Genomic DNA, 27,049 nt, shown 5'->3' with positions numbered 1-27,049 from the left:
TGCAAGTCAAATAGGGGCTCACCAGTCCATGTCCTTTGGCCTGAGATTGCCTACCAAGAGGTGGCACTGTTTTCTAAATTGTACCACGCATGAGCCACCAACTGTCCTGATATGTGTTAGCTGTCAACATAAGGGATTTAACTGTCTCCTAAATGCTACCTTAGCATTGTCCAGAGGCTTTGGGCTGATATTAACTGAGAGGACACTGGCTGTGGTACAGCTGTTACTTGGTGGCTTTGTGGAGTTCTCCAGAATAATCTCAGGCGGGTGCCTGTATCCCAAGCCTTGCCATGATCTTTCAGATACTGTGTAATAAAACATAAAAATTAAATGTAAAAATATTAACAATATAAAAAGCTTAAAATCATGCACGCAACACTATGTATTGCTTCAGGTGTATGTATAGATATGGTTCAAGTATAGAGAAATGTATGGGAATATTAAGACCATATTCTGAAAAATAGTTAGCTGGGTGGAGAGGGAAGGAGGTTAGGAAGGGATATACAGGGGACTTCAGCTCTATTCAGAACTTATTTCTTAAGCTTAATGGTGGATACACAAGTGTCTATTCTTTGATCTTAAATATGTAAAAATAATTTATAAATCAATACTGTTGAAGAGACTGCCTTTCTACATAAGAACTAATTTTCTATTTTTTCCTTGTATATAGGCTCCATTAAATATTAACTCAGTATATTGGAGCACCTGGGTGGCTCAGTTCGTTGAGTGTCCGACTTCTGCTCAGGTCATGATCTCGAGGTCAGGGAGTTCGAGCCCCACGTTGGGCTCTGTGCTGACAGCTCGGAGCCCAGAGCCTGCTTGGGATTCTGTCCCCCTCTCTCTCTGCCCCTCCCCTGCTCACACTCTGTTCCCTCTGTCTCTTAAAAATGAATAAACGTTAAAAAAATGTTTTTTAAATAAATATTAACTCAGTGTATTGATTTGGAACCACAGAGTCAAGCAATCATTCATTCAGCAAGTATTTACTATTGAACGATAGAATGTTCAAAGAGCAAAGAACTTCATCTGAACATTGTGTGGTTCACTACTTGCCCTTCTTTCTACGAGGGCAGGGCCTCTGTGGTATTCCTATTTATGATTCCTGTTACATACTAGGTGTTTATAAATGTTAAATTAAACAGAATGAAACATGAATATGATGATTTTTATCCTTATAGAGCTTTCTGTACACAAGGGTGAGAAAAGATCTAGGACAATGCAGGTTGTGATAAGTGCCCCAAGTACGAGCAAAGTTCTAAGGGGATTCGTTCATACATTACTTGACGACTATTGATCAGGCACCTACTATCACTGGGTGTGTGATTATAAACAAGAGAGACACAGTCACTGGTTTTTACATGGCTCCCTTCCTATCACCCTCATCACTGCTTCACTGGTCTATGTATGCCACCGACACCTTTTACTTGGATTGTTGCAACAATAACAATAACGAATAATAATAATAGTAATGATAATCCAATACCGGGATCCTCACTGGTCTCCCTCCTTCCGCTTTGCTCCCCGACGGCAAACTCTCAACTGCATCCAGAAAGATCTCGTTCGGTGTGTTAGAGGAAGAGCAAAGATCTCCACCCACGTTAGGGCTCATCACTCCTCTGCTTTGAAACCTCCAATGGTTCCTCACCTGTGGGAGATTGCAGAAATGGCCACAATTCTTTAAATCCTTCTCGTTGAGGGGTGAAGTCTGTTTCTCAACCCGCCGAGTTGGGCCGGCCTTGTGACTTTCTTTGTCCAGTATAATGTGGCGGAAGGAAGGCTGTGCCGGTTCTGAGCCCAGGACTCAGGAGGTTTGAACGCCTCTGCGCTTACTCTTGGAATCCTGCAACAGCTTGATGAACAAGCCTGCTGGGGCCATGAGAGATCATGTGGAGCAGAGCCGGCCCAGGCAAGGCCATCGGATTAGCAGCCAGCCCACCAGCTATCTGAGGACACCGACAGAGCCCAGCTAAGATCAGCCTCGCCCAGCCTCTACCAGAAGAGCCTTCCAGAGGACCCAGAGACTCATGAGCTAAATAGATGGTTGTTGTTTTAAGCCATTGGGTTTTTCTGTGGCTTGCTGGGTAGCAAAAGCAAACCGACTCACCATCTGGTTCAGAGAAAGTATTAACTGTATCTCCGGTACTTAGAACATTTCCTGGCACATGGTAGGTGCTCAATGAACATTTGTTGAATTAACTTCATAAATGGAGCTAACACTCTAATGAGGGAAACAGGGAAACAAAAAACCTAAGTAAACTAGTAAAACGATGACAAAATTTTGTAAGTGCTGCCAAGGACACAAATAGTGGCTACGGGAGAGAATCACAGAGTGGAGGTGGGAAAGTGGTGTTCCTGAGACTCCCCATTTGTTTCCGGATAAAAGCCCCAATCTTCATAGTGGCCTCCAAGGCCCTACATGACCTCACCCCGATACCCGCTGACATCATCTTCTGCCACTCACTGCTTCTTTGCTACTCCTCTAACACACCAAACACTCACACCTCGGGTCCTTGCTGGAATGTTCCCTCCCTTCCTTCCCTTCCTTCAAGTCACTGGTCAGATGCCCCCCCTTTCAGTAAGACCTTTCTTACCACCCTGTAGAAACAGCAACCCACTGACCCCCAGAATTCCCTACCCCCCACCTGCTTTATTTTTCTCCACAGCACCTGTCACCTTCTGATGATGTGTTGTATATTAGCTTCTTCTTCGTTTACCGCCTGCCTCCTCCACTCAGATGTAACTTCCAGGAGGGAGGGAATTTTGTTTTGCTCAGTTTAGCCTGAGGACAATATTGTCTTAGGACAGAAATCCAGCCGGTGGATGCAAAATCCTTCGGGGGGGGGGGGGGGGCATTCTTCCTGTTAATCCTGAGGAGGCAAGGCAAGCATTTGGCTTCCAGCCGTGCGGGGAAGAAAGCAAGGGCTTTTAAAAAAGCCACAATGCCCAGGTGAATGTCAGATTGCTCACCGAGAACTCTGCAAACGTGCTCCCAGCAAGGCTAAGAACACTACAAGTAACACCTGTCTTCACAGCGTATATTTTTACAGTCGGCCAGGGGCATTCTAATCCCTGCTATCATTTGCTTCTGGAAACAGCCCCCCCCAGAGAGGTGGGCAGGGCGGGTTTTACCGCTCTCCGTTTACAGATGGAGATGATGAGGGGCACAGAGTCCAGGGGAGCTACCCCCGGGGCCACAGGCATCCTGCTAACGCCAGAAGGCGACTCCAAGTGCGGTGCTCATTTCAAGATTTCTTACTATTCCTCCATTCTGGGCTTTGACCCGGTGACCTCCTTGGATCCTTAAGAGTCAAAGCCCATCCCGAGCTTGAGTCTTTCAGACTCTGAACACGAGAGGCATCTCTTCCCTTCAGTCAACCGGCTGCTAAGGTGACGCCTAGACATTTGGGACATCAACTCTAGAGCCCGCGCCGGTGGCTTCCGGAGCTCGCCGGGCCTCTTCTGTTGGGCAGTCAGGGAAGGACCAGGCTGCATGGGGGGTGAGGGAGGCCTGTCACAGGACGGATGTGTCGCCGCTTTCGGGTAAAAACCAGAGAGAAATCCCAGTCTCGTTGCTTTATTTTGGTTGAAAAATCAAGTCGGCTGACAATGGAAACTCTTTCCCTCTCCTTTCTGCCCTGTTGACAGGAGACGGACTTGCTAATTCTGGCTGGGGTTTTTCCCTGCCTGGGCTGTTTTTCTCTTTTATCTCCATCAACTGAGGAGAGCTGTTCTGCCTTTCAAACAGTCAGAAGGTATCTGGGGTTTTGTGTATTTTTTTTTTTTTTTTTTTGGTCTTCCTTTCATATAATTCTGTGGGTCTTTTCCCAGATATGTATTTTCTCTCAAATTAACTTCTACCTTGTTTAAGTTTCCGCCCATGTGACTTCCAGTGTGAGTTACCAGAAACCACAAGAGAGAGAGAGCGCGCGCGCACGAGCCCCAAAGCGAGCGACATGTCCCTGTGGGGAGCAGTGCCTCTGCACCCCAGAGCGAGGAGGACGCGGGGGTCAGAGGTGGCTGCAGGGCGGGCAGAGGAGGGACCTGTGCAGGGGGGTGGGCTGGCGGCCCGGGAGCAGCCAGGAAGGGAGGCCAGCTGGTGACAAGAGAGCCCGCGGGCGCGTCGGGGGCTGGGTGGAGAGCCCGGAAGACTGCAGCCATGCCTCACAGCTCGGACAGCAGCGACTCCAGCTTCAGCCGCTCTCCTCCCCCGGGCAAGCAGGTAGGGTCCCCCTTTCCCTGCAACCCACCGTCTGCGTCTCCGAGGGGGCGGGCAGCGGGAGGGCCAGGCCTCCTTGGGCTGCCCAGGGAGCCCCGGGGCGCGAGGAAGTGGCTGGTGGCAGGAACACCCCGTCAGACTTACGACGGTGGTTGCAATTCAGCCGCCTGTCGGCGCGGACCGTCGTCCCGCACCCATTCCACCAGGGCCCCTTCTCCTCTCGGTTCCAGACGGGGCCCACCGCCCCCGCCTCAGCCGAGTCCTCACCCCGCGAAGCTTTCTAGGAAGCCAGGAGGGGCATGTGCATCAGAGAACCCCGGCCTCTCCAAGGAGAGAGGGTCCACCTGTCTGCAAGGCTGGAGAAACCCGAGGGGCACAGCATCACAGAGGCCGCTGGCACCCCCGGCCCCAGCGCGTGGGGTCACCGGGGGGGGGGGGGGCAGCCAGCAGGGCAAGAGAGAGGGAGAGGGAGAGGGAGAGGCAACGGGGAAGAGCGAAGAAGAAAAACGAGCAAGTTAGACGGAGGGGGAAGCGGGCGCAGGAGGACCTACAGGGGCCCTGCCCCTGCCGCCAGCACCGCCAGCAGAGAGCGATGCTGGGGCCCTGTCGCGAAGCCTCGAAGCCTCTTTCTTTCCCCTGTGGCCGCTGGACAGGAGGAAAGGGTCAATCGGAAGGCAGTACTAGAACCTGACAGACGCACTGACTTCTAGCTCAGCTCGGCTCAGTTCCGGGGAAAGCAGAGCGGTCGAGGTAGAGAGTCTGGGGGCGTTTTGGAATCTAGATGGTGACTTCGGAGTCAAAAGTTTTCAGCTTGAGGGGTGCCAACAGGAGGGGCCCCTTGCCAGCCCCGAAGCTTATTTTATTTTATTTTATTTTATTTTATTTTATTTTATTTTATTTTAAATGTTTTAAAAGTTTAACTTATTTTGAGGGAGAGTGACCATGAGCTGGGGAGAGGCAGAGAGAGGGGGAGAGAGAGAATCGGAAGCTGGCTGGGCACAGCGTCAGCGCGGAACCTGACGCGGGTCTCAATCCCACGAACTGCAGGATCACCACCTGAGCCAAAACCGAGAGTCTGCCGTTTAACCAGCTGAGTCCCCCAGGCACCCTGACCCCAAACCTTTGGAGACTTCTCTTCACCACCTTCCTTGACATCCCTCCCTATAGAAAGGCTTCTGCATTCTCACCTAATACATCAAGAGATTAAAATGTCTTCCCCAACTCTGTGGTTTAAAAACCACATTCTTTGCTTAGCATAGACATCCAAGAGGGCTTTCAAGATGCTGCAGCCAAAATAAAAGTATATAAACATATAAGACAGCATCTGTCATGAATACCGCACAGAAGAGCACCAGGTGGGGAGACGTCATAGCAGAGACCTCTAGAGGGCAAACAATCCAGTCCTCTGCTCCAGATGGTATCAGGGTGGCTCGGGCTGCCTGGAAGTCTGTACTCTTCTTAGGAAGGAAATTACTCATGGCTTCCATGGTAATCTGGGTTCCCAGCCCCTTAGAGAAAAGCACTTCCTTCCCATCTGACCCGATGCCCTCCTACTGCGATGGCCTGGAAGTGTTGGGCATGCTTGTGAGACACGCTTGGAGAGCACAGGGTCTTGCCCCAGGAACAGTGCCCCTCTGTCCCGTGTGGACCTGAGAGGGAACAGGGTAGGGGTGGTGGAAGAGTTTTACTCAGGCTCCTACACCTATCCTGCAGTGTTAGGGGGACAGCTGGAGCTAACCTCTCTGCCCACGTAGAGGACACGTCCATCTGTGGGATATACTTAGAGGACACCAGAGGTCCTCTTGTCCTCCTAAGCACCCATCAGCAACCTGCCACAGCCAGGTAATCTCCACCGTTAGAGCTGTTCTTAGTCTCTAGTTTGTATTAGGCATTGTGCTCAGAGCCACGGGGAATGTCAGGGTCACTGAGCATAATGAAGGGAATGCAGGGGGAAAGAGAGACTGATCTGGGATGGGACCTGAGCCCAGCAATGTGGCAGAAGACACATGGGTACAAACCAGTGAGGGGTGGGGAGTGGCTTGGAAAGGCATCAGACTTAGCAGCAGAAGATGTAAGTCCTGGCTTACTGTGAACTCTCGGGCAAGCCCTTTGAGCCTCAGTTTCCTCACATATAAGATAGAAACGATAATATCAACTTCACAGATTTGAGGAATTAAGCAAGAGCACCTCTGGGGTGCCTGGGGGGCTCAGGTCATGATCTCACGGTTTGTGGGTTCGAACCCCGCATTGGGCTCTGGGCTGACAGCTCAGAGCCTGGAGCCTGCTTTGGATCCTGTGTCTCCCTCTCTCTCTGCCTTTCCCTCACTCTCCCACTCTCTCTCTCTCCCACCCTCTCTCTGTCTCTCTCAAAAATAAATAAACATTAAAAAAAATTTTTTTTTAAAAAAGCAAGAGCACCTCTGAAAAAGCATTTTCACAGAAGTCATCACATAGCTGGTGTCAACAAAGTTTTGAAAAAAAAAAAAAAAAAAAAAAAACAGCAAGAAAATTCTAGGCCGAAAAGAGTAAGGGTGGAGCAGCCCTAGAGGGCTGGAGAGGTGATAAAACACACTTCATCGCCTTAACCAATTTTTTCCAAATACAGCCCTATCTAGGCCCCAGGGTCTTTTTCTTCTTCCTGTAGCTTTTGGCCAGCATACCTATATAGATGTAAGAGAGCGTGACAGAGTGTGGGGAAGGTTCTCTTTCGGGCCCAGCCTTTAGGTAAGGAGGGAGTGAATGGGCTAATGAAAAGATGAACAAGGATGGACAGACAGATACCGAACGGCAGGAGAACCTGTTTTAACTCAGAAGGGAGGAGCACACTCACCCCATTCCCATCTTGTCTGCTTCCCAGGACTCATCTGATGATGTGAGAAAAGTTCAGAGAAGGGAGAAAAATCGCATTGCTGCCCAGAAGAGCCGACAGAGGCAGACACAGAAGGCTGACACCTTGCACTTGGTGAGTGTTCAGGACTTCCTTCATTCTCTTGAGCCTTGGGCTTTGCTCCCCACCACTTATGGGTGCTTGGACCACAGCTTTGAGCCTGTCTGCGTGGCCATGTGTATGTGGGGAAGGGCGGGGGAGAGTGGCAGGGTAAGGCTGTGGGGTGCGGTGTGGAGGAGAGGCTCTCCCATGGTTGTATTGAGAAAAATTTGTAGCAGAACATGAGCCATGGGGCTGATAGAGAAGTGAGCCCTTCTTCCTGACCCCCAAGAGGGCATGAAGTATAAATGAGTTGATCACCTGAGGCCCAGAGGAGGGCTGGGTGGAACCGGAACGGCCTGCTTGGAGATGGAGGAGGCAGAGAGAGCTTGTGCCTCTGCAGAAGGAAGGCAGGACTGTCTTTGGGAGGAATTTACACAGTGTGAAGCACTTTGGGGGAACCCAGGAGCCCAGCGTTAGGATCACATACGGTCCCATCCCCTAGGAGGCCAGTTGACAGCCACCCTGGTCCTTGCATCTGGGGCTAGGCCTCCATAGGGGGCCGCACCTTATTACTTCACCTTCCTGAACATCATTGAGTTTTATTTCGAAATATCTTTCATGACATCCCAAGGGATCTGTGAAAGAGGCAGTTTTAAGTACACTTATCTGGGACGGTCACTGTCCTGATTGAGTTGCCTCTAGCCTGGAACTTTCCAGAGAAGGTCCTGACCCCTGGCTTGAGCAAGAGCCTCGGGTGGTGCTGAGCTGCAATGCTACTGGCAGAGCAGGGCTCTGATCAACGTTTCTGGATTCTGGCCGTGTGCCAGAGCAGTGTTTCCTCCTTGTCACCCATACCTGACCGCCTTCCCTCTCTTCATTCTGCCCCTTCCTTGGTCCCTTAGTTTGCCAGCTCTTTCTTCACTGGCTCCTTCCTCTTCCATCCCTTCATCCCTTCCTCTAGCAGCTCAGCCTTCCTCTCCTTCCTCCTGAACCATTCCCGAACCTCGAGCATCCTCGTAATGTCTTTCAATGGTAAAAAGGGCAATTGGTACAAAGGGCAAGAAGTATGCTTTGTGTTTATTTGAAAGATTACCGTGGCAATCAACCAGTTGGAATAGTTGTTTTAATGCTCTCAAGAAAGAGTAAGATGTAGTTTTAGGGGGGAAAACAGATGCTTCTTTTAGCTTGGCAGGGAAGCCGAGAATAGTCTGCACCAACAACTCTGAACGGGTGCTTGTGTTTTATAAGAAGTGTATTCAGGGGCGCCTGGGTGGCTCAGTCGGTTGAGCGTCCAACTTCAGCTCAGGTCACGATCTCACGGTCCGTGAGTTCGAGCCCCGCGTCGGGCTCTGGGCTGATGGCTCAGAGCCTGGAGCCTGCTTCCGATTCTGTGTCTCCCTCTCTCTCTCTGCCCCTCCCCCGTTCATGCTCTGTCTTTCTCTGTCCCAAAAATAAATAAACGTTAAAAAAAAATTTAAAAAAAAAAGAAGTGTATTCAGCATATCTTCTGTTGCATCCCAACATAGTTTTAAGGTCATAAATATTTGTCGAATCGAAAAAAGAATAAATGAATGAACACCAAATTCTTTCTTCTCTTCGATAATGCTGACCAGCCGTCTAAATGTTAAGTTGTTGGTGACCCTGGTACTTCTATATCCTCTGTGATTTCATTATGGCTTAGGCCCTTCCCACACTCCAATTTACTATTTTAAGCTTGAAAATCTATGATCATGCACTTGTCTCTATCAGATTCCGATTCTAATTCAATATTCTTTAGAGCAAGCAAACAAATGAAAATTAAACAGGATAGAGGCGCCTGGGTGGCTCAGTCAGTTGAGCGTCCGACTTCGGCTCAGGTTGTGATCTCATAGTTGGCGAGTTCGAGCCCTGCATTGGGCTCTGTGCTGACAGCTCAGAGCCTCGAGCCCGCTTCGGATTCTGTGTCTCCCTCTTCCTCTGTCCCTCTCACGCTCCGTCTCTCTCTCTTAAAAAAAATAAACATCAAAAAAATGGGAAAGGATAAAGCCTTGCTTTTTGTGTAAGTAGACAATGTCCTGAGACTGTAAAACTGCCATAAGCTTTATAAGTTTGCAAAAGTAAAACAAAAAGAAAAAAAAAAGTGTGAATTAAGTATATCTCAGTGACTGTGCAGTCAGAAGCACAGGGTTTGAATCCCAGCTCTGCCACCTGCTATCTGTGTGATTGACCTTAGAAATGTTGGTAACCTCCCTTAGACTCAATTTTCCTATCTATAGAATGGGAAATGACAGTAACTACCTCATAGAGATAGTGCATCTAAAAAGCTGAACACACTGCTTGGCATATAATAATCAAAAATTTTAAGTATAATAAGAGTAATATTAACAATAGTTATTCTTATAGAAGCAAGCTAAATTATCACAAGATTATATATACATTGCAGAATCTCAGGGCTGAGAGATTTCTTAAGGGCTGGCAAGTTCAGACACACTTTTGATGCTTAAGATTCCTCTACATGCGCCCCCCTCCCCCCCCCCCCACACACACACCCCGCTGAAATGGTCCCCAACGTACGCCTGCTCACTTCTGTCGGAGAACTCCTTCCCTCCTAACCTGAGCAGAAGAGTCCTCCCTATCTTGAGCTGCACCACTGTTTCCCTGTAAATTCAACCCACTGGTCTTCATTCAAGCCCAGAGACACATCAGTGAGGGGGACATATATTTTCTTTGCTATGGCAAAGTTTTCAGTGGACGCAGCTGTCTGTCTGTCTGTCTGTCTCTCTGTCTCTCTGTCTCTCTCTGTAAGACAAGATTCAGAACCAGAAGACTTGGCCCATCTTGATTATACTGGCCATGGCTAGAGTGAGAGAATCTCTGGGTTTGGGATGCATGGAGACCCCAAGTCATGCAGTCACCACGTCCACACCCACACCTCCAACCGCAGTCTCTAGAATGTTCCTTCCTAGCCTCCCCACATCTGGGGACAAACTCCTCCTCGTTCCTTTCCTTTGAGCACCACAGTGGTCAGGTTCACTTTTTGCCCAGTGAGTGGGTCACATACATTTGCGTAGCTAGCCTGGGGGTTACAGCCAGTGCAACTTGTTTCTTGACTTCAGGTAAAAGCTTTTGGCAGCCACATGATATACGTCTGCCACCTTCAAGCAGAGGGTTTGGCTGTGGTCTGAAATGGTCATTTCCTCTTAGAAGTAATCACCTATCTTCTCTATCCATTATCCTCTTAATTATGTTTGTGATCCAGGTAGAAAAATCTTCTGTTTTACCACTAGCATCCTTAAGGTCAAGGGCTTGGTTTACTCTTGAGTTCATGCTTGGCTCCACATGTTGAAGTTCTGGAACCATTCTCTGGCCTTCAGACATAGCCGTAGATCCATCTACCAATATTGTAAAGACCAGCGACTGAGAGTACCGTCAGGCCATGCTTGCATTACTGTGCTAGCCTCATATATTGGGGTAATGTCATTTTCTCAGTTTCAGCTTTGCCACTATTATCTCTCTTAAAATACCAAAAGTGTTACTTCATTTCTGCAGTGAGAGTGTGGGTTACTTATTATTTAGCGTTTTCAGTATCTAGCCTATAAGTGGCTTATACCAACATGCTGTATACTGATTGCTTTTAAAATAGAGTAGGGAAGGAGCCTCTTTCCACAACGGTTTAATCTTATGCTAGTTTTATACCATCCCTGGCATTGAGTACCCCTCATGTAAACTGGATCAGGTGCTTCTTTTCATAATTGTGATATCAACAAACAAAGTTGACATTCCATTTTAATTCTCTTCTGTTGGATGTTCCACACAAGCCCTTACCACACTTATTTCCTTTCCTCCTGCAGACAACCATGGAATCTGTTAGGCATAGTAGATGCATTGGTGAAAAAGGAGAAAGGCACATCTTGACCAGTTCATTTCCTTTTTAATGTTTTTTAATTAATTTTTTTTAAAGTTTTTATTTAAATTCTAGTTCATTTAGGGGCGCCTGGGTGGCTCAGTCGGTTGAGCGTCCGACTTCGGCTCAGGTCATGATCTCACAGTTTGTGAGTTCGAGCCCCGTGTGGGGCCCTGTGCTGACAGCTCAGAGCCTGGAGCCTGCTTCGGATTCTGTGTCTCCCTCTCTCTCTCTGCCCTTCCCCGCTCATGCTCTGTCTCTCTCCGTCTCTCAAAAATGAATAAAACATTAAAAATTTTTTTAAAATTCTAGTTCATTTACATACTGGACCAGTTCATCTCCAAAAGACATCAGTAGCTAATAAGTGGATCCAGTAAGTGGATCAATTTTCAGCTGAAAACTATTAAAAGTGATAAGAAAACCCAGTCAGCTTTTGAAGTTAACACAAAAAAGTAAAAACTTTCCTATATGTAAACCACAACCAATTAGAAAATTTAATGGGAGGAAAGATTCCATTTATAATACCAACAATGAGGGCGCCTGGGTGGCTCAGTTGGTTATGTGTCCAACTCTTGGTTTCAGCTCAGGTCCTGATCTCATAATTTGTAAGACTGAGCCCCGGGTCAGGCTCTGTGCTGTCAGCACAGAGCCTGCTTGGGATTCTTTCTCCCTCTCTCTCTGCCCCTCCCCTGCTCACACTCTCTCTCAAAATAAATAAATGTTAAAAAAATAAACATTAAAAAACATTTATATATATATATATACACACACACACATATATATATATTCACATATATATATATACACATATATATATTTACATATATATATATACACATATATATATTCACATATATATATATATATTTAAAAATATATATACTTTTCCTTATACATATATAATACCAATAATGGCAAATGGAAGGAAGGAATATATTTAACAAAAAATATGCAGGGCTCGATTTTTTAAAACTTTAGAATTATTCTAAGTGATTAAAAAAAAACCCATTCCAATAAGTGGAAAGATATGCCTTATGTAAAGATAGCAATTTTCCTGAAATAAATCTATCAATTTAACCTAATGTGATCCCAATAAAAACCCAATAGGACTTTCTGGCAGTTAGAAGAGACTTAGATTAGCTATTCTAAGTTCTTGGTGAAAAACAACCATGTGATAGCTTTTAGGAAAATTTTAGAGGAGGGTAATTAAAGAAGATTAGCTGAATTATAAATATAGAAATCAAAACAATGTGGAAAAGGCAGAACATTGGGCAGAACAGAATATAGAAAGAGACCCCAAAACAAACTGAAATTTAAGACCCAAATACATATGTCAGTTCCTAAAATCTAGACACCAGAGCAAATGCAAAATGATGATGATAGCTTTTCAAACCAGTGAAAGAAAGCTGCATTATTCAATAAATAGAATTGGGACAACTGGCTAGCCATTTTGGGAGGAAGAAAGCTAGAGTCTTCATTTCTCATACAACATGCACACAGATTAAATGTAAAAAAACAAAAAACAAACCACTAAAGAAACTTGGGGGAAAAAAAAGAACATTGAAAAATTATTTTGGAATGAAGACTTTTCCAGATAAAGTACAAAACCCTGAAACCGTAAAGGCAAAAACTGATATACGTTACCCTTATACATAAAAAATAAAAATTTCTATACAGCTCAAAATATTCTATGCAAAATCAAAGGCAAATCACAGATTGGGGAAAATATCTGTAATACACATGACCAAAAAAGGGCATATTTACTTCACACGAGAGCTCATATGAATAAGAAAATGATTAACAACCCAAAAGAAAAATGAGCGATGATTATAAATGGGCAATTTACAGAAAGAGAGAAAGAGATAGCAAATAAATATGGAAAAGATTCTAGACCTCACGTAGAGAAATGACAATTAAAGCAACCGGAAGGTTCCCTGCCAGACTGGCAAAGACAAAAAATGTTGCTAATATGTGACGTTGCCAAGGCTACGGAGAAGCAGGCACCACCACATACTACTTAGTAGGAATATGTCAGTACAACTCCATTAGAAGTCCATCCAGGGGCACCTGGGTGGCTCAGTCAGTTGGGCGTCCGACTTCGGCTGGGGTCACGATCTCATGGTTTGTGGGTTCGAGCCCCGCATCGGGTTCTGGGCCGACAGCTCAGAGCCTGGAGCCTGCTTCCTATTCTGTATCCCTCTCTCTCTGCCCCTAACCTACTTGTGCTCTGTCTCTATCAAAAATAAATAAATGTAAAAATAAAATAAAATTAAAAAAAAAAAAGCCCATCCAAATTACAAGTGCACATACCCTGTAACTCATTTTACTCAGGTGTAAAATATCAGCAATTTTACATCTGGGAGTCTATTTACAAACATGCTCACAGATTACACAATTATGTGCACGTGAAGACACTCATTGCTGCATTGTTTGTTATAGTGAAGACTGGAAACAAGCTAAATATTCATGGGTGAGGAAGTAATGAAATAAACTATAGTTGTCCATTCAATGGGATACTATGAAGTTGTCAAAATGTTACATCGAATGTGTTAATCTGGAAAGATTATCAAGCTTCTATACGTTTATGTTAAAAAGGGGGTGAATATGGTACCTAGTTTGCTCCCATGTATGTTTTTAATAAAAAGAAAAACATACATGTGCATATGTGTATGAACTTAAAATTTTTCACATGGGTTTTCCCCCAAAGTTAATATTTATTTCTGAAAAGTAGGATGAAAGGTCTAAAGCAAAAGAGAGATACTTTGCCTTTGCCCCTTTTTTTATACAGCTTGGCTGTTTTTATCATGTGCTTTTATGTTTATAATGTACATATTTACATTCTCGACATCAGTCATTACTACATATGCATTAGGATGATTTCTTTTAAAAAAAATTTTTTTAAATGTTTTTATTTATTTTTGAGACAGAGAGAGACAGAGCATGAGCAGAGGAGGGGCAGAGAGAGGGGGATACACAGAATCCGAAGCAGGCTCCAGGCTCTGAGCTGTCAGCACAGAGCCCCACACGGGGCTCGAACCCACAAACTGCGAGATCATGACCTGAGCCGAAGTCAGACGCTCAACCGACTGAGCCACCCAGGCGCCCCAGGATGATTTCTTTTTTAATTTTGATTTCAAACACTGAATAGTCTTCCTCTGTGACATTTTATCTCTTGAGCATCTGACATAAATATCTCAGTCCTTTGGGAGAATCAACTATAAGTTGGGATTTGTCATGAGTGACCCTAACTTCTACAGTACTGGACAAACCACTATAAGGAATGGCAGATCAGTGTCCCTTGTGTGGCCATCCTGGTTGATTGTAGTGGCTTGAAGGATTTTGAGTCAGTGTCCTGGGTCAGTGGAAAAGAAAAGTTGAGATCAATTGAGAAGCTTTGTTCATGAAAAGGCGAAAAGTAGAAGAGATGATGGGGAGACAGTAATATTAGCCCAGAGCTATGCCTTTGACAAGTCAGATCTGGCCTCCAGAATGGAACTGGAAGCAAGGTGGAGGAACAGGGCCAAATCTGAAAGCTGGAACTGTGAGTACTCGCTTAGCTGGGGGTGGGAAAGGTGCTTTCCTGGGGCTGGCTCCTAAAGGAGTCTTATACCAGTCTAAAAAAAGAAAAAGGGTTCCAGGTTCCAGGAGATATCTTTAATGCCACATATAACAAATGTCCTGAGTGTAAATTATGCGTGGAGTGAAGCTTTGAACTGATGCTGCGAGAATTAAGTTACTTACAATCGGAGGAAGATTGAGTAATGGAGGAAAAACAGTTGAGCAAAGATGTCAACCCCCTGGGCCTCCTTAGAATGACACTATTGTTCTTGGTCGTCTGGGGAGGACTGGAAGAGAAAGCTGCTTGTGGTTCTTTTTCACTCCTGGAGTTCTCACTTTTCTCTCTGGAAGACGGTGCCATAAGGCTTATTTGCATAGAGAAGGCATAGGTCAAAAACAAAAACAAAACACAGAAGGAATGTCTGGCTAGTTCTGCCCTTAAAAAATTCCGCGAAAATCAGTGAGCCATTTGTGGAAAATAGTCACTTCTCTTGGTCCTCTATTGCTATGAATTTCCTTTAACTGAAAACATTAATTAAATACATGACTATGTACCAGGCGCTGGGTGTTAATGGCTCTACCTGTAGTATCTCATTTAATCTGCACAAAAGCCTTATTTCATAATTCTTAGGTTAAGTAATTCGTTCAAGATCATACAGCTTGTAACAAGGTCTGCCTGACTTTAGAGCCCATCTCCCTAGCCATGATGCTATACTGCCTGTTTCCTTCGGACTCTCACGAAGTTATATTCACCTTCTCTGATATCCTCCTTCGGTCTCTTCCTAACTTTACTTTTGTGTTCTTTAAGCAACAACCTCCAAAATTCACACTTTTTCCTCCTCCATTATTAGGCCTAGTCAAGAAAGTAAAGTCTCGATGCAATATATCAACGTGTCCATTGAAACCCTTTTTAAAGAAGGCCGTGCAGCAATAAATATTAACATCTCACATAAGAATACTCCGGCACAGCAATTCCACTTACAAATGTTTGAAGAAAAAAATGCACAAAGATGCTTCGTTCATCATGACCAGTAAACACTTTATCAATACTATAAAATTGGACAGATGCCCAACAATAGGGGATTAAGCATATTATGACACATGCAGACACTAGAATTTTATGCTACCACTAAAAATGACTATGTATGTCTGTATCACAGAAAGATACATATGACATAGCAGTGAGGGGAGAACAGCAAGTTACAAACGGTATGCAGAATACAATCCTGTTGATGTAAAATCTGTGGGTTTGGGGCATGTTTGCATACATACAGATATCTGGAAAGATGTTCTCCAAAATGCTAATACAGTTATTCCTGAGTCATGAGTTTTGAGTAGCTTATCTTACCCTAGTATTTTTCTGTATTTTTAAAAAAAAAATTTTTTTTTAACGTTTATTTATTTTTGAGACAGAGAGAGACAGAGCATGAACGGGGGAGGGTCAGAGAGAGGGAGCCACAGAATGTGAAACAGGCTCCAGGCTCTGAGCAGTCAGCACAGAGCCTGACGCGGGGCTCGAACTCACGGACCGCGAGATCGTGACCTGAGCCGAAGTCGGACGCTTAACCGACTGAGCCACCCAGGCGCCCCTGTATTTTTTTTTTTTATTGTGATGAATGTGTACCATGTTAAAAATCAGAACAACAATGTAGACTATTTTCATTTGGGAAAGAAAAGCATGTCAAGGCAATCTACCACCCCTGAATGCTTGTACCACTGATGATGGGTCCGTGTGGTTGAGTTTGGGAGGCATATTTGGAAGGAGGCCAGCTCCATACCAGTCTTGATGTTTATGAAGAATTTCTGTTCAAATGAGATTACAGGTCGCAGGTCACAAATTGATGGTGCCCATTCAAGCAGATGTCTCCATGAAGCTGTCCTCAGCGAGCAGCACCCAAACTTCTCTCTCTTGAAAAGAATGGGAGCATCTCACCAAAAAGTCCTTTCCCAAACTGCTTGGGGATTTTCTTAGTTTCCTCCGTAGTACTCAGTCTGGCACCCTGCTTCCTAGGGGACGTAGAGTGGTTCCGCAGGACAAAGTCCCCTTCAGATTGTGGGATATCATTATGTAGAGAGCATCATTATGGGTCCATGTGTTAGTGTGGTTGGGGGAGGGGGCGGGGGGTATAACAATAATTATGGTCATATTCCCTTGTATATAGAATCACAGAATTAAAAGATAACTCAGAAATGCTGCAAACCATCCTGCCATGTAACCAATGGGGACACTGAGGTCTTTCTCAAGGATGCCCAAAAACCTAAACCTCTTGCCTGCCCACCATTTGCTTTTGATTTGTACCACTTTGTTGAATAGGACTTTATTATTCAGAGGGTGTTGCTCCTACACGTCCTTTTGCAAAGGGTAAGCCAAGAAGTAAACCATTAACCAGAAGGCTTGAATGACCTAGCCAATCTTGAGCAATATAGCCCAAGCATATACAGCAAGTGATGAGAAAGAGAGTCCCGGGTTGAGAGGGCCTGAAGTTTAAACGTTCCTTTATGTTAAAAAGGTCTTAAAATTGCAATACAAAATGAAAAGGACAGTAATACATTGGGGAAAATACTTGCATCAAAAGAAATAAATGCAGGTGTCATATTTATACCATAGAAAGAACGTTCTTTTTAAGAAAAACATCCAGACTCCAATAGGTAAGTGGGCAGAAGCTATGAACAGAAAACTTACGTAACATTTTTCCTACCAAAATGAAAATAACCCAATTTTCTATTCTGATTGTGAAAATGATACACACTAAGGGCTTCTCAGCCTCGGCACCACTAACATTTTGAGTTGCATAATTCTTTGTTGGGGGAGGGGGATCCCGTGCACTGTAAAATGTAAAATCTAACCCCTACATTCCAGTAGCAGCACCTCACCCCTGAGCTGTGATGAGGAAAAATATTTCCAGACCTTGTCCAATGTTCCCTGGGAGGCAAAATTGTCCCTGGTTGAGAATGCTGTTCTAGGCAACAGACCCATAGAAAATTCTTCCTCCTTCGTTGTCAATAACTTGTCACATTACAACGAAATTAAGAAACCCTCAAAAGGCTAATTGGCAAAATAAATTATTTAAAATTATAGTGCCTAAATACCAATGGGGGTTAGAGTGAAATTGACACATGTATTCACTGCTGGTAACATTGTATATTTTACATAACCCTTTTACCGCAATATGGCCCTGAACTGGAAGACTGGTTGTGCCCTTTGCTCTGCTAATCTCACTCCTACAAATTTATCCTAGGACATAACCAAACAAAACCCAGAATGCACCAAGATGTTCACTGTGGTATTACTTACAATAGCAACATTTTGAGAGCAGCCTAAATGTCCAACATTACAAAACCATTTGAGGTAAATTGCGGATCTTCCATTTGATGACAGAGCCAATAAAAATGATAATTATGGTGATTATGGAGAGGTGACAAAGTCAAGACAAAGCGAAATACAAATTGTATTCTGTACAACGATTGAGATTTCATACAAATGAGTGTTTATGTTTCTTAAAAAGGGCAAGAGGGCAACATGTGCAAATGGAAACACTTGTGTTAAGAGTACTAGAATCATGGGTGGGTATGATTTTTTAAAAATATTTTAAAGGTAGTTATACTGCATATTTTTTTATTTACAAACATACGAAAATGGGCAAATAGAGATCTGAGTGAACTCCGGAGAACAGTGAGGACAAGGACAAAGATGATATCACTGAGCTAGAATGTGGGGGTCAAGTTTTAGTAAATCTTACCACTTATCCTCCAAACGGGAACACTTTTGGAAGCAAAAACAGCACTAGTAAGAATTAACACCAGGACAACAAGTATGTACCGGAACTGTCCCAGCACACGACTCATCACTCTTGGTTTCAGGAAACCAAGGAAGGTGACCTGAGCTCTTATCAAAATTCAAAAGGAAGATAAAGTTCAGGGCCACGCAGAGTGGACTGGATTCCTGGGGCCAAAATGCAATTTCCTGCAACGGAGGATCCTCTAACCAAAGTATTTTCTGGGTCCTCGGCTGGTATGAGAACATGCCTTCCTGCTAAAGGGGTAGAGTGATCCAGAAAATTATAAAAGCAAAGGCCATATTCCCAGGACTAGATCCAATGTTAGCAGAAATGATTCATCCGCCCAACAAGTATGTATTAGCCCCCTCGGTGCCAGGTATGGCTTGGCTTGTTCTAGGCATTGAGAGCACAGCAGGGACAAGACAGAGTCCCTGATTTCATGGACCTTGCATTCAACTGGAAGTCACACTAGAAAACAGGCAAGTAGGGGCACCTGGGTGGCTCAGTTGGTTGAGCATCTGACTTCGGCTCAGCTCATGATCTCATCGTGAGTTTGAGCCCCACGTCAGGCTCTGTGCTGACAGCTCAGAGCCTGGAGCCTGCTTTGGATTCTGTGTCTCCTTTTCTCTCTGCCCCTCTCCCACTCATGGTCTCTTTCTCTCAAAAATAAATAAACGTTAAAAAAAATTTTTTTAAAAAAGAAACAAAACAGGCAAATAAATGACAAACAGGCTCAACACATAAAGTGAAGAGTACTTCAGTGAAAATCAAATAGTGCGATGTTGAATGTAACTAATGGACAGACAGGGTGGGGACAGTGAGCAAAGGAAGGTCTGTCTGAAGCCCTGACAGATCGTAGTCGTAGAAGGAGACTGGGAGGACCTGAGGAAAAGGTGTGCTCAGCAGAGCCTTGAGGCCAAACTGTGTGTTGGAAAAGGGCCAAGAGTCGGAAAATATGCCTCGTGGGCCCAGGCCTCTGAGACCAGGAGAAGGAACTCAGGAAGGAGCCTGTGGCAGGGAGCAGGAGCCCGCTGGGGGTGGGGTAGGGGTAGGGGTAGGGGCGGGGAGTAGGGTGGGGAGAGTCAACAAAACTAATTCAGATCTGCCTGGGGAATATATCTGAACCTAACTTCTGATCTACAAAATGGGAAGCAATAGCGCCTCCCTGGGTTGTTCGATAGTTAAATGACAGAGTAAATATAAAAGCAGAACAATATTACATTTGTTCTGTTTTGTTTTGCATTGAGAAGGTTATATTTGTTCATTTGTTTAACGCAGAGCGCTTGGCATGTTCCTACAAATCAATCAGGTGGAGATATCACATGTATTATTATATATGACTTCATATATAATAATACTTTCCAGTTTATAAAAAGTTAAGAGCACGGGCCTGGCTTTTCAAGTCTCCTTCGTGTGGAATGGATGGGGAAAGCCAGGTTCCAGCTAAGGAAATTATATGCAGAGTTCCTAAAATGGTGCTCATTCTGCTACTCCCACGCATAGGTTCAGTTTGCGGAACAAAAGTGTTGCTGAGTAGGGATTTGACCTGGGCCTTTTTAAAAAAGTGAATCTCTTCCACTCATTTGCAACTATCCTTGTTATAAAATAGAAGCTATAAAAGCTAGTAAATGCTTAGTTAAACACTCCCTTGGAAATGTCACGGATATCATAAATTCACTTAGTAGACTCTTCGTAAGCAGGGTTTGGTAAATTATTAGAGAGTTCAAGCTGGCAGTCAAGCAAGATGATTTTATTGAACACTTACTATGTGCCACGCACTGTCCTAATCAATGATGGCAAAGCAGTGAAGGCAGTGATAGACCCTCATGGAGCTCCACAATTTAAAGGGTACCTGGTTTGATCAAGTTATCATTAATGAGATTCGAATAGATGTCCTACCTCTGGCTCTTCTGTCATAAAAATGAACTGTTCTGGGCTACTTGAAATTGTTTTCGCCAAATATAATAGCAATTGGGATAGTAAGGCCTTTGCCTTAAATAGGCATTTACTTTCAGAAAATACTTTTGACTTAGAAACATCCTCCCATCTCTCTAAAGTTATTTGTATTATGCTATTTTTACTATATATTATAAAATAAAAATATTTAATACAAATCTAAATATATAAAATACATTTTAATAAAAGTAAACACTGCCCATATTTATATTCTTACATTTTTAAAAAGAGGAATCAGCTACGAACATGAGTCCCAAGCTAATTGCTCATTAAGCTCACCTGGGAAACAATTTTTTAAGCTTATTTATTTTGAGAGAGACAAAGAGAGTGCAAGTGGGGGGGAGGGATAGAGAGAGAGGGAGAGAGAATCCCAGGCAGGTTTCACGTGGTCAGTGCTCAGAGTCCAACACGGGGCTCGAACCCAAAAAACTGGGAGATCATGACCTGAGCTGAAATCAAGAGTCGGATGCTTAACCGACGGAGCCACCCAGGTGCCCCTGGGGAGCATTTTTAAAAAGTCTTGACGCTTGAGACCCATTCCAGGACAATGGAATCTGTGTTGAGGGAGGGTGGCTTTTGTCCTGGTGAGGCTTTGCTTTTTCAGTTAAAAGGGAAGCCCCACCCCCAGGTACTTCTGCTTACACCTTATTGGTCAGAATCTGTCACATGGTCATGCCTAGCTGCAAGGGAAGCTGAGCATTTTGGTGAATTTGTTTTCTAGCCTCTCTAGAAAGCAAGGGGGAGGAGTTTAGGATGGCAAGAAAGTAAAAATTTCTCCAGAATCAGACTTGTACATTATTCAGTGCAAAGGCCTGTGGTTTAGTGTTTCCTCTTCTCTCTTCATCGGGTGAGGACCAGAAGTTGGGGCTAATTCCCCCAGATTGGTTGGAGGGGTAGGCATACGTCCTACCATGGCTTCGGAAATGTCCTACCTGTCAGTTCGCAGATTTCTCCAGCAATGGCGGGCTCCACTCTGTATCTGCATTTTGTGGACGGGGATTGGTAACTGCAGGAGGCTGAACATAGCTGGGTGCGAGGGATAAGCTTCACACACTACTCTCCTGCTGAAGTGTAGGTGGGGGCTGAAAGGTCACCCAATCGATAAACGAATACATGTTCTCTTGAGGAGGAACACCCGGGACTATTTTCACTCTTCTGGAAATTGTGATTCAAAGAGAAGTAAACCAGAGCTGGCAGGAAGGAGGACCAAGGCCTGCTCAGAATGCCTGGAGAGTCCCTGCCAGAGCCTTGGGCCAGAGCCTGTCCTTGGCCTTGGTCCTCACTGGCTTCCTTGTGGGTAAGGGAACTGCCTGGGGATTCCCCATCATTTGAGAGCTCTTTGAGTGACCCTCTTTCGGCCCCTCCAGTAGGGAATTTCCCAGAATGTTCCCACACCCCCATGAAGCCTCTTCATTAACCACCCCCGAGCAGCTCGTAGTTCATGACAGGGTTGGCATCAGGCAGCTTCACAGGTGAGGGTGAATTGTGAACCTTATCTCCCAGACTTGCAAGAAATGGGAAAAGAGGGAAGATGAAATGGCAAAGCCAACAGGGCCAAGGCCTCACAGGATAATTACCAAACGTCATACGATTTAAACAGATGTCAAAGGCAAGAGAAAATGGTGGGCACAGACTCTGAAGCCAGACTGCCTCATTCTAGTCCTGCTGCTGCAACTTACGAGCCGTGCGACCTTGAGCGAATTACTTAACCTCTCTGTACCTTAGGTCGTCCTCTTCTGTAAAATGTGTCTGATAACATTATCTACCCAATAGGGTTGTGGCAAAGATTAAATATGATGATAACTAAAATACTTTGAAAAGTGATTGATACGTGGCAGCATTCAATAAAAATTATTACGTCAAGCTAGATTATTCTTTTACAAAATCGATTTCCACTCATTTTTCTCATATAAATTGAGTCTACATCCCTCCGCTCCCAACAGCCTTCTCCCTGACACTCACGCACACCCCTTCCCAACAAGTGGGGGTTGGAGGTTAATACGCTCAGTCAGTTCGGACTCTGAGATATTCCAGAGGTGAAGAGGGCTTGGAGAGCTTCTAAGCTAATGGTTCCTTCTCATGGTTGGCAGTGTTCACGGCACATTAGGATCCCCTGGGAGCCTTTAACAACCCAAATGCCCAGGCTGTACCCGAGACTGCTTAAACCAGAATCAGGCACTGGTATTGGTAAGGTTCTCCAGGGATCCCACTGATCTCAATGTGTGGCCAAGGTTGAGAACCACTGTTGAGGTCCAGTCTTCCCGTTCTAACAGGAACTGGGGCTCAGAGAGGGAAAAGAGAGTCATGGGCTCACCCAGCCAGGACCCTGGTCCCCAGTTACTGCGGATGGAGCCCACTGTTGTATGTTCTGGACCTCACTGTGCATGTGGACGAAGGTCTGGCCTTGAGGGAGCCCTCTCAAAGCGTAGCTGGATGGATGATTCCCTCCCAACTCTGGGCAGGAGGCAGATGATCAGCTCTGTGACTGGAAAGTATGACTAACTCAGGCTTCCAGTGCAGTGTCTAAAGATCACCCAAATCAAGACCTTGTTTTCTCTTGGGAGACTGTAGGGCAGTTGAAGACTTCTTAGTGATCTCCAAAGACCTTTGGTCACGTAAGTTACCAGTCTCTTGGGGGAAGCACTGGGTATGCTAGAAGAATGGGGCTGAGGGCGGGGAAGCCTCCAGCCGATCCCTGCTCTGCATAACCCTGTATGGTTATGGGGCTTTGGGTCAATCGCTAAAGTGTCTGAACCTCTGAGAAAATAAGTGTCTTGCGTCAAATTCCAAAGCCTTTCCTCGTAGCGGCTGCTGCCACCAGCCTGTAATCATTTGGAGGGGGTGTTTGGGGTAGGTTTGTCCCAGGGTCTCAGTTGGCCTCATCTGAGAAGTGGGAATAATGGTAGCCAGCTGGCCTCAGCGTGTCCATCTCGGGGTTCCTGTGAGGAGCCTGAGGGCCCCAAGTGAATTCCTAAAAGTGGAAAGCAGCTTCCAGGGAAGCCCAAACTCACTGTGAGCCAGCTCACTGCTCCCTGACTGCAGCAGAAGACATGCATGTGAGAGGCTGACATTTCCTTCCCAAACATTCTGCTCCCGTCCCCCCTCACTGAGTCCTAGATTGCTAGCTGCCACTGGGAAGTTAAGGGAAGTCGGGGGATGTGATCCTTGCTCCTCCGAGTTAACGGCCTTTGCCAGCTGTCCCCGTGTGAGTCCCTTCTGGGGCATGACTGCCCCAGGGAGGGTCAGAGTGGACCAAACGTTGGCAGGTGGGGACATGTTGGGAGGAGGCCCCAGATCAGCCACTTCCTTCTACAAGGGAAGTCAAACTCTTCCTCTTGCCAGTGTCTGGCTGGCTGCGTGGCCCCCGGGCTGGCAGTGAGGCTGCTGGGCTGGCAGTGCTGGTTTCTCTGGGGCCCTAGCAGGAAGCAGTCTTGCTTCCCGAGGTAAAGATGAGTTTCTTGTCACAGGGGGTTGTTTTCTGGTTAGAGGCAGCGGCAGTCGTGAAGCCCCATCCTAGAGCTCTGGGATCTGCAAGGCAGGGAGGGCGGGGGGCGGGGAGAGAAAACTAGAGAGAGCTCAGCAGAGCTTGCTCGGGGAGGAAGAACCTGCTGTCACTTCCCGAAAGCTGGGCCTGCCTCTAGGCGGGGAGAAGGTCAGAGCGCGGTTGGTCCCTGTGGCCCGCCCACCCTACCCCTCCCTTCTGCCTCGGGGTTTGCCCAGGCTCTTCAGAGCACAGAATTTACAGTAAACGTTGTCACCAGTGGAAACTCTCAGAGGGGGCGAGGAAAAGGGCTAGAGGAAGGGGCCAGGACTCCCGGCCCCCAGTTCCCGTCTTACCAACCACCCCCCACCCAGTCTCATGTGTTGCTTTCTCTTACCTTTCGGTAAAGAGGGGATGCCCTGCCTCCGGGATGTGCCTGGAAACAGCCAAGTGGTGAGATTAGCGAGAGCCAGCCGTACCTTGCCGAAGAAGCCAGTGCCTCTGACCCCACCATCGTGGGTCTGAGTATCCCACCCACCCCCACCCCATGTTAGAGATAGGGGTTTCCTTTGTACCGACCTAGCCACATTTTCTAGCTCAACGCCACATACAGGAAATGCCAGGCTGGGGCTGAGCCTGCCTGCATCTGTCCTTCACAGACAGATGGGAGCTGGCTTGATGGGTAAGGCCGGTCGTACACCCCTCCACCACTTAAAAAAGAAACCCTGGGCTCATGGATGAAGGCCGTTAGGAGCAAACCTGGATATCTCATTGCTGCTTATGCTCCTGATGGGTTATGTAAGGTGCCTTTTACGTGGTAGGTTATCTTATATCTGCCCACTGCCCACGGTAGTTTTGAGTCAACTTCTAGGCCAGCAATCAATGTCATCAGCCAGCCAATCAATGGACATTTGAGTTCACGGTCTGTGTTCAGGCACCTAACATTTAGGCACTTCATTAGTGCTTGACTAACTAAAACAAGTCTAAGGTTGCATTTAACTCACGTTTGCAAACTTGCCCGATCATTGGAATGACCTGGAGCACTCAATAAAATTCAGCAAATTCCCAGGGCGTCTGGGTGGCTCAGCGGGTGAAGCGTCCACCTTCGGCTCAGGGCCTGATCTTGACGTTTGCGAGTTCTGAGCCCCGCGTCGGGCTCTGTGCTGACAGCTCAGAGCCTGGAGCCTGCTTCGGATTCTGTGCCTCCCTCTCTTCTTGTGCTCTCTCTCTCTCAAAAAAAAAGAAAAAAGAAAAAGTAAATAAACATTTTTATAAAAATTCCGTGAATTCCCAGAATTCACCCCACATCCCAAACCCATTCAGTTCAAATCTCTAGATTTCACGAAGAGCCTGGAACTGTGTGACAAGCCCTTAAATTCTACTGCTACGGCAAGCTTGGGAAATGCTGACCTGTATCAAACAGAACTAGAAAAACTCTCTGCCGTTTCTTCAGGTTCTAACCTGCCAACCAGCTTCCCCTCACCTACCCTTGCCACTCTCAACCCACGTACACACTCACGGAGACCCATGTACACACGCACCCACACCAAGGAGCGTGCCCACACGCATTCCTGTGCGTGCCTGTTGGGTGGGACCATGGGGAACCGCCATCTTTATAGGTCAAAACAGACAAATTCCAGCAGTTTCATAGGCTCGACCTGGCATCCATGCATACACAGGTGTGCAGAGATGCACCGGCACTCACATATGACACACGCAAACACGTGTGCACACGTGCACCCACGCGTGCAGAAAAATTCACCGACGCCCGTCCCCACGGCTGTGCCGGTGAGAACCTAGTCTGGACTCCTCCGGTCCCCCCTCCCCCGATCCTGTGCTTTCCTTGACGCTAGTCTCAGATGCTAACCTGTCTCCCCACAGGAGAGTGAAGACCTGGAGAAACAGAACGCGGCTCTGCGCAAGGAGATCAAGCAGCTCACGGAAGAGATGAAGTATTTCACGTCGGTGCTAAGCAGCCATGAGCCCCTGTGCTCGGTGCTGGCGGCCAGCACGCCCTCGCCCCCCGACGTGGTATACAGCGCCCATGCCTTCCACCAGCCTCACGTCAGCTCACCTCGCTTCCAGCCCTGAGCTCTGAGAGGCGGTGGGGGGCGGACGGAGCCCCCCGCCCCCAGCTGCCCTGGCCAGCCTCGGGAGGGGCACACAGACTGTGGCCAGGCCGCCCTCGCTCCTCAGGGCCCTCTCTCCCTCCGGAGACCCGGAGGCAGAGGCCCGGACAAGGATCGAGCGCAGGACTGTACCGGCCGAGAGGGTGTGAGGTCACCCAGCGGCGTGGCCGCCTGTCAGCATGTGCTGGGCCCCCGTGCGGAAGGGAGGCCCAATCCAGAGTCAAATCCGACACGATGCCCAAGTCCCATGGCACAGAGGGAGGAGGGCAGGGTAGGGTTATTTTTCTAAATAAATTTCTTAAAAGCAACCGGTCTGGCAAGAGGTTCTCTTCTTTCATGTAGTCCCTTGAAAGCCTAGGTTCTGCGGGGGTGGGGGCCTTCTTTTGCTCTTGTCCTCAGCTCTGGGGACTCTGCTAATCTCTTCTTTTCCATGGTTTGGGTGACCTACTTGGGAAACTGGGTGTTTTTTTATTTTTTATTTTCTTAATGTTTATGTTGGAGACAGACTGTGAACGGGAAGGGGGGCAGAGGGAGAGGGAGACACAGACCCCGAAGCAGGCCCCAGGCTGTCAGCACAGAGCCCGACGCGGGGCTCGAACCCATGAACCATGAGATCGTGACCCGGGCTGAGGTCGGGCACTCAACCCACGGAGCCACCCAGGAGCCCCGAGCTGGGTTTTTTCAAAGCATCTTCAATCCTCCCTGTAGGCATCTTCTTGGTTCCCCCCTCCCCCCTCAGTTACCTCACCATGACCTTCCCACCTTCCATTCCTCACTGCCTCACGCTTCCTGGATTGTCAGCGGGCCATTTTCCAGACAGGGAGAAGGACCAGTGCAAGATGCCATTCAGAGGAATGGTCGTTCAGGTTGATACTCTCACCTTTACAACTATACTTTCTCTGCTCCTCCCAGAAAGCCAACCTTGGGTGATGCTGCATGCCAGGCTCCGTGCAAGGTGTTCTAGGAACACAAGGGCAACACGGGGAAAGTGCTGCCTCGTGCTCTCAAGGGGCAGCATGTGGCTTAGGTCCTTGGGGAGTTTCCTGCCAATGGACCTACACATCCTGTTAAAGACCCCACCTCCCTTGAGAAGCTGCGATAAAGCACACACGGCTTTG

General features: G+C 46.5%; 1 protein-coding gene and 1 long non-coding RNA gene across 2 annotated transcripts; one reads left to right on the top strand and one right to left on the bottom strand.

Moving 5' to 3' along the window:
• The first annotated feature begins 3,870 nt into the window (after window positions 1-3,870).
• Window positions 3,871-26,264, top strand: BATF (basic leucine zipper ATF-like transcription factor). The gene is made up of 3 exons (XM_049612454.1): window positions 3,871-4,219; window positions 7,074-7,178; window positions 25,684-26,264. The coding sequence occupies exons 1-3, from the start codon at window positions 4,157-4,159 to the stop codon at window positions 25,891-25,893; spliced, it is 378 nt and encodes a 125-aa protein (XP_049468411.1). The 5' UTR covers window positions 3,871-4,156; the 3' UTR covers window positions 25,894-26,264.
• LOC125909331 (uncharacterized) lies at window positions 22,173-25,029 on the bottom strand. The gene is made up of 3 exons (XR_007453659.1): window positions 24,807-25,029; window positions 24,200-24,238; window positions 22,173-23,849 (listed from the first exon to the last, which is right to left on the bottom strand). It is a non-coding gene; the product is annotated as an uncharacterized LOC125909331 (long non-coding RNA).
• Window positions 26,265-27,049: the final 785 nt, after the last annotated feature.

The sequence above is a fragment of the Panthera uncia genome (genome assembly GCF_023721935.1).
Source record: "Panthera uncia isolate 11264 chromosome B3 unlocalized genomic scaffold, Puncia_PCG_1.0 HiC_scaffold_1, whole genome shotgun sequence".
NCBI lineage: Eukaryota > Metazoa > Chordata > Mammalia > Carnivora > Felidae > Panthera > Panthera uncia.
This window is presented reverse-complemented; position numbering and strand designations above follow the sequence as displayed.

Bases quoted from the DNA above. Each gene is read 5' to 3' on its own strand.
- BATF (XM_049612454.1), top strand. From the start codon at position 4,157: ATGCCTCACAGCTCGGACAGCAGCGACTCCAGCTTCAGCCGCTCTCCT. The intron at 4,220-7,073 runs GTAGGGTCCCCC...TCTGCTTCCCAG, and splicing joins CTCCTCCCCCGGGCAAGCAG to GACTCATCTGATGATGTGAG. The intron at 7,179-25,683 runs GTGAGTGTTCAG...GTCTCCCCACAG, and splicing joins AGGCTGACACCTTGCACTTG to GAGAGTGAAGACCTGGAGAA.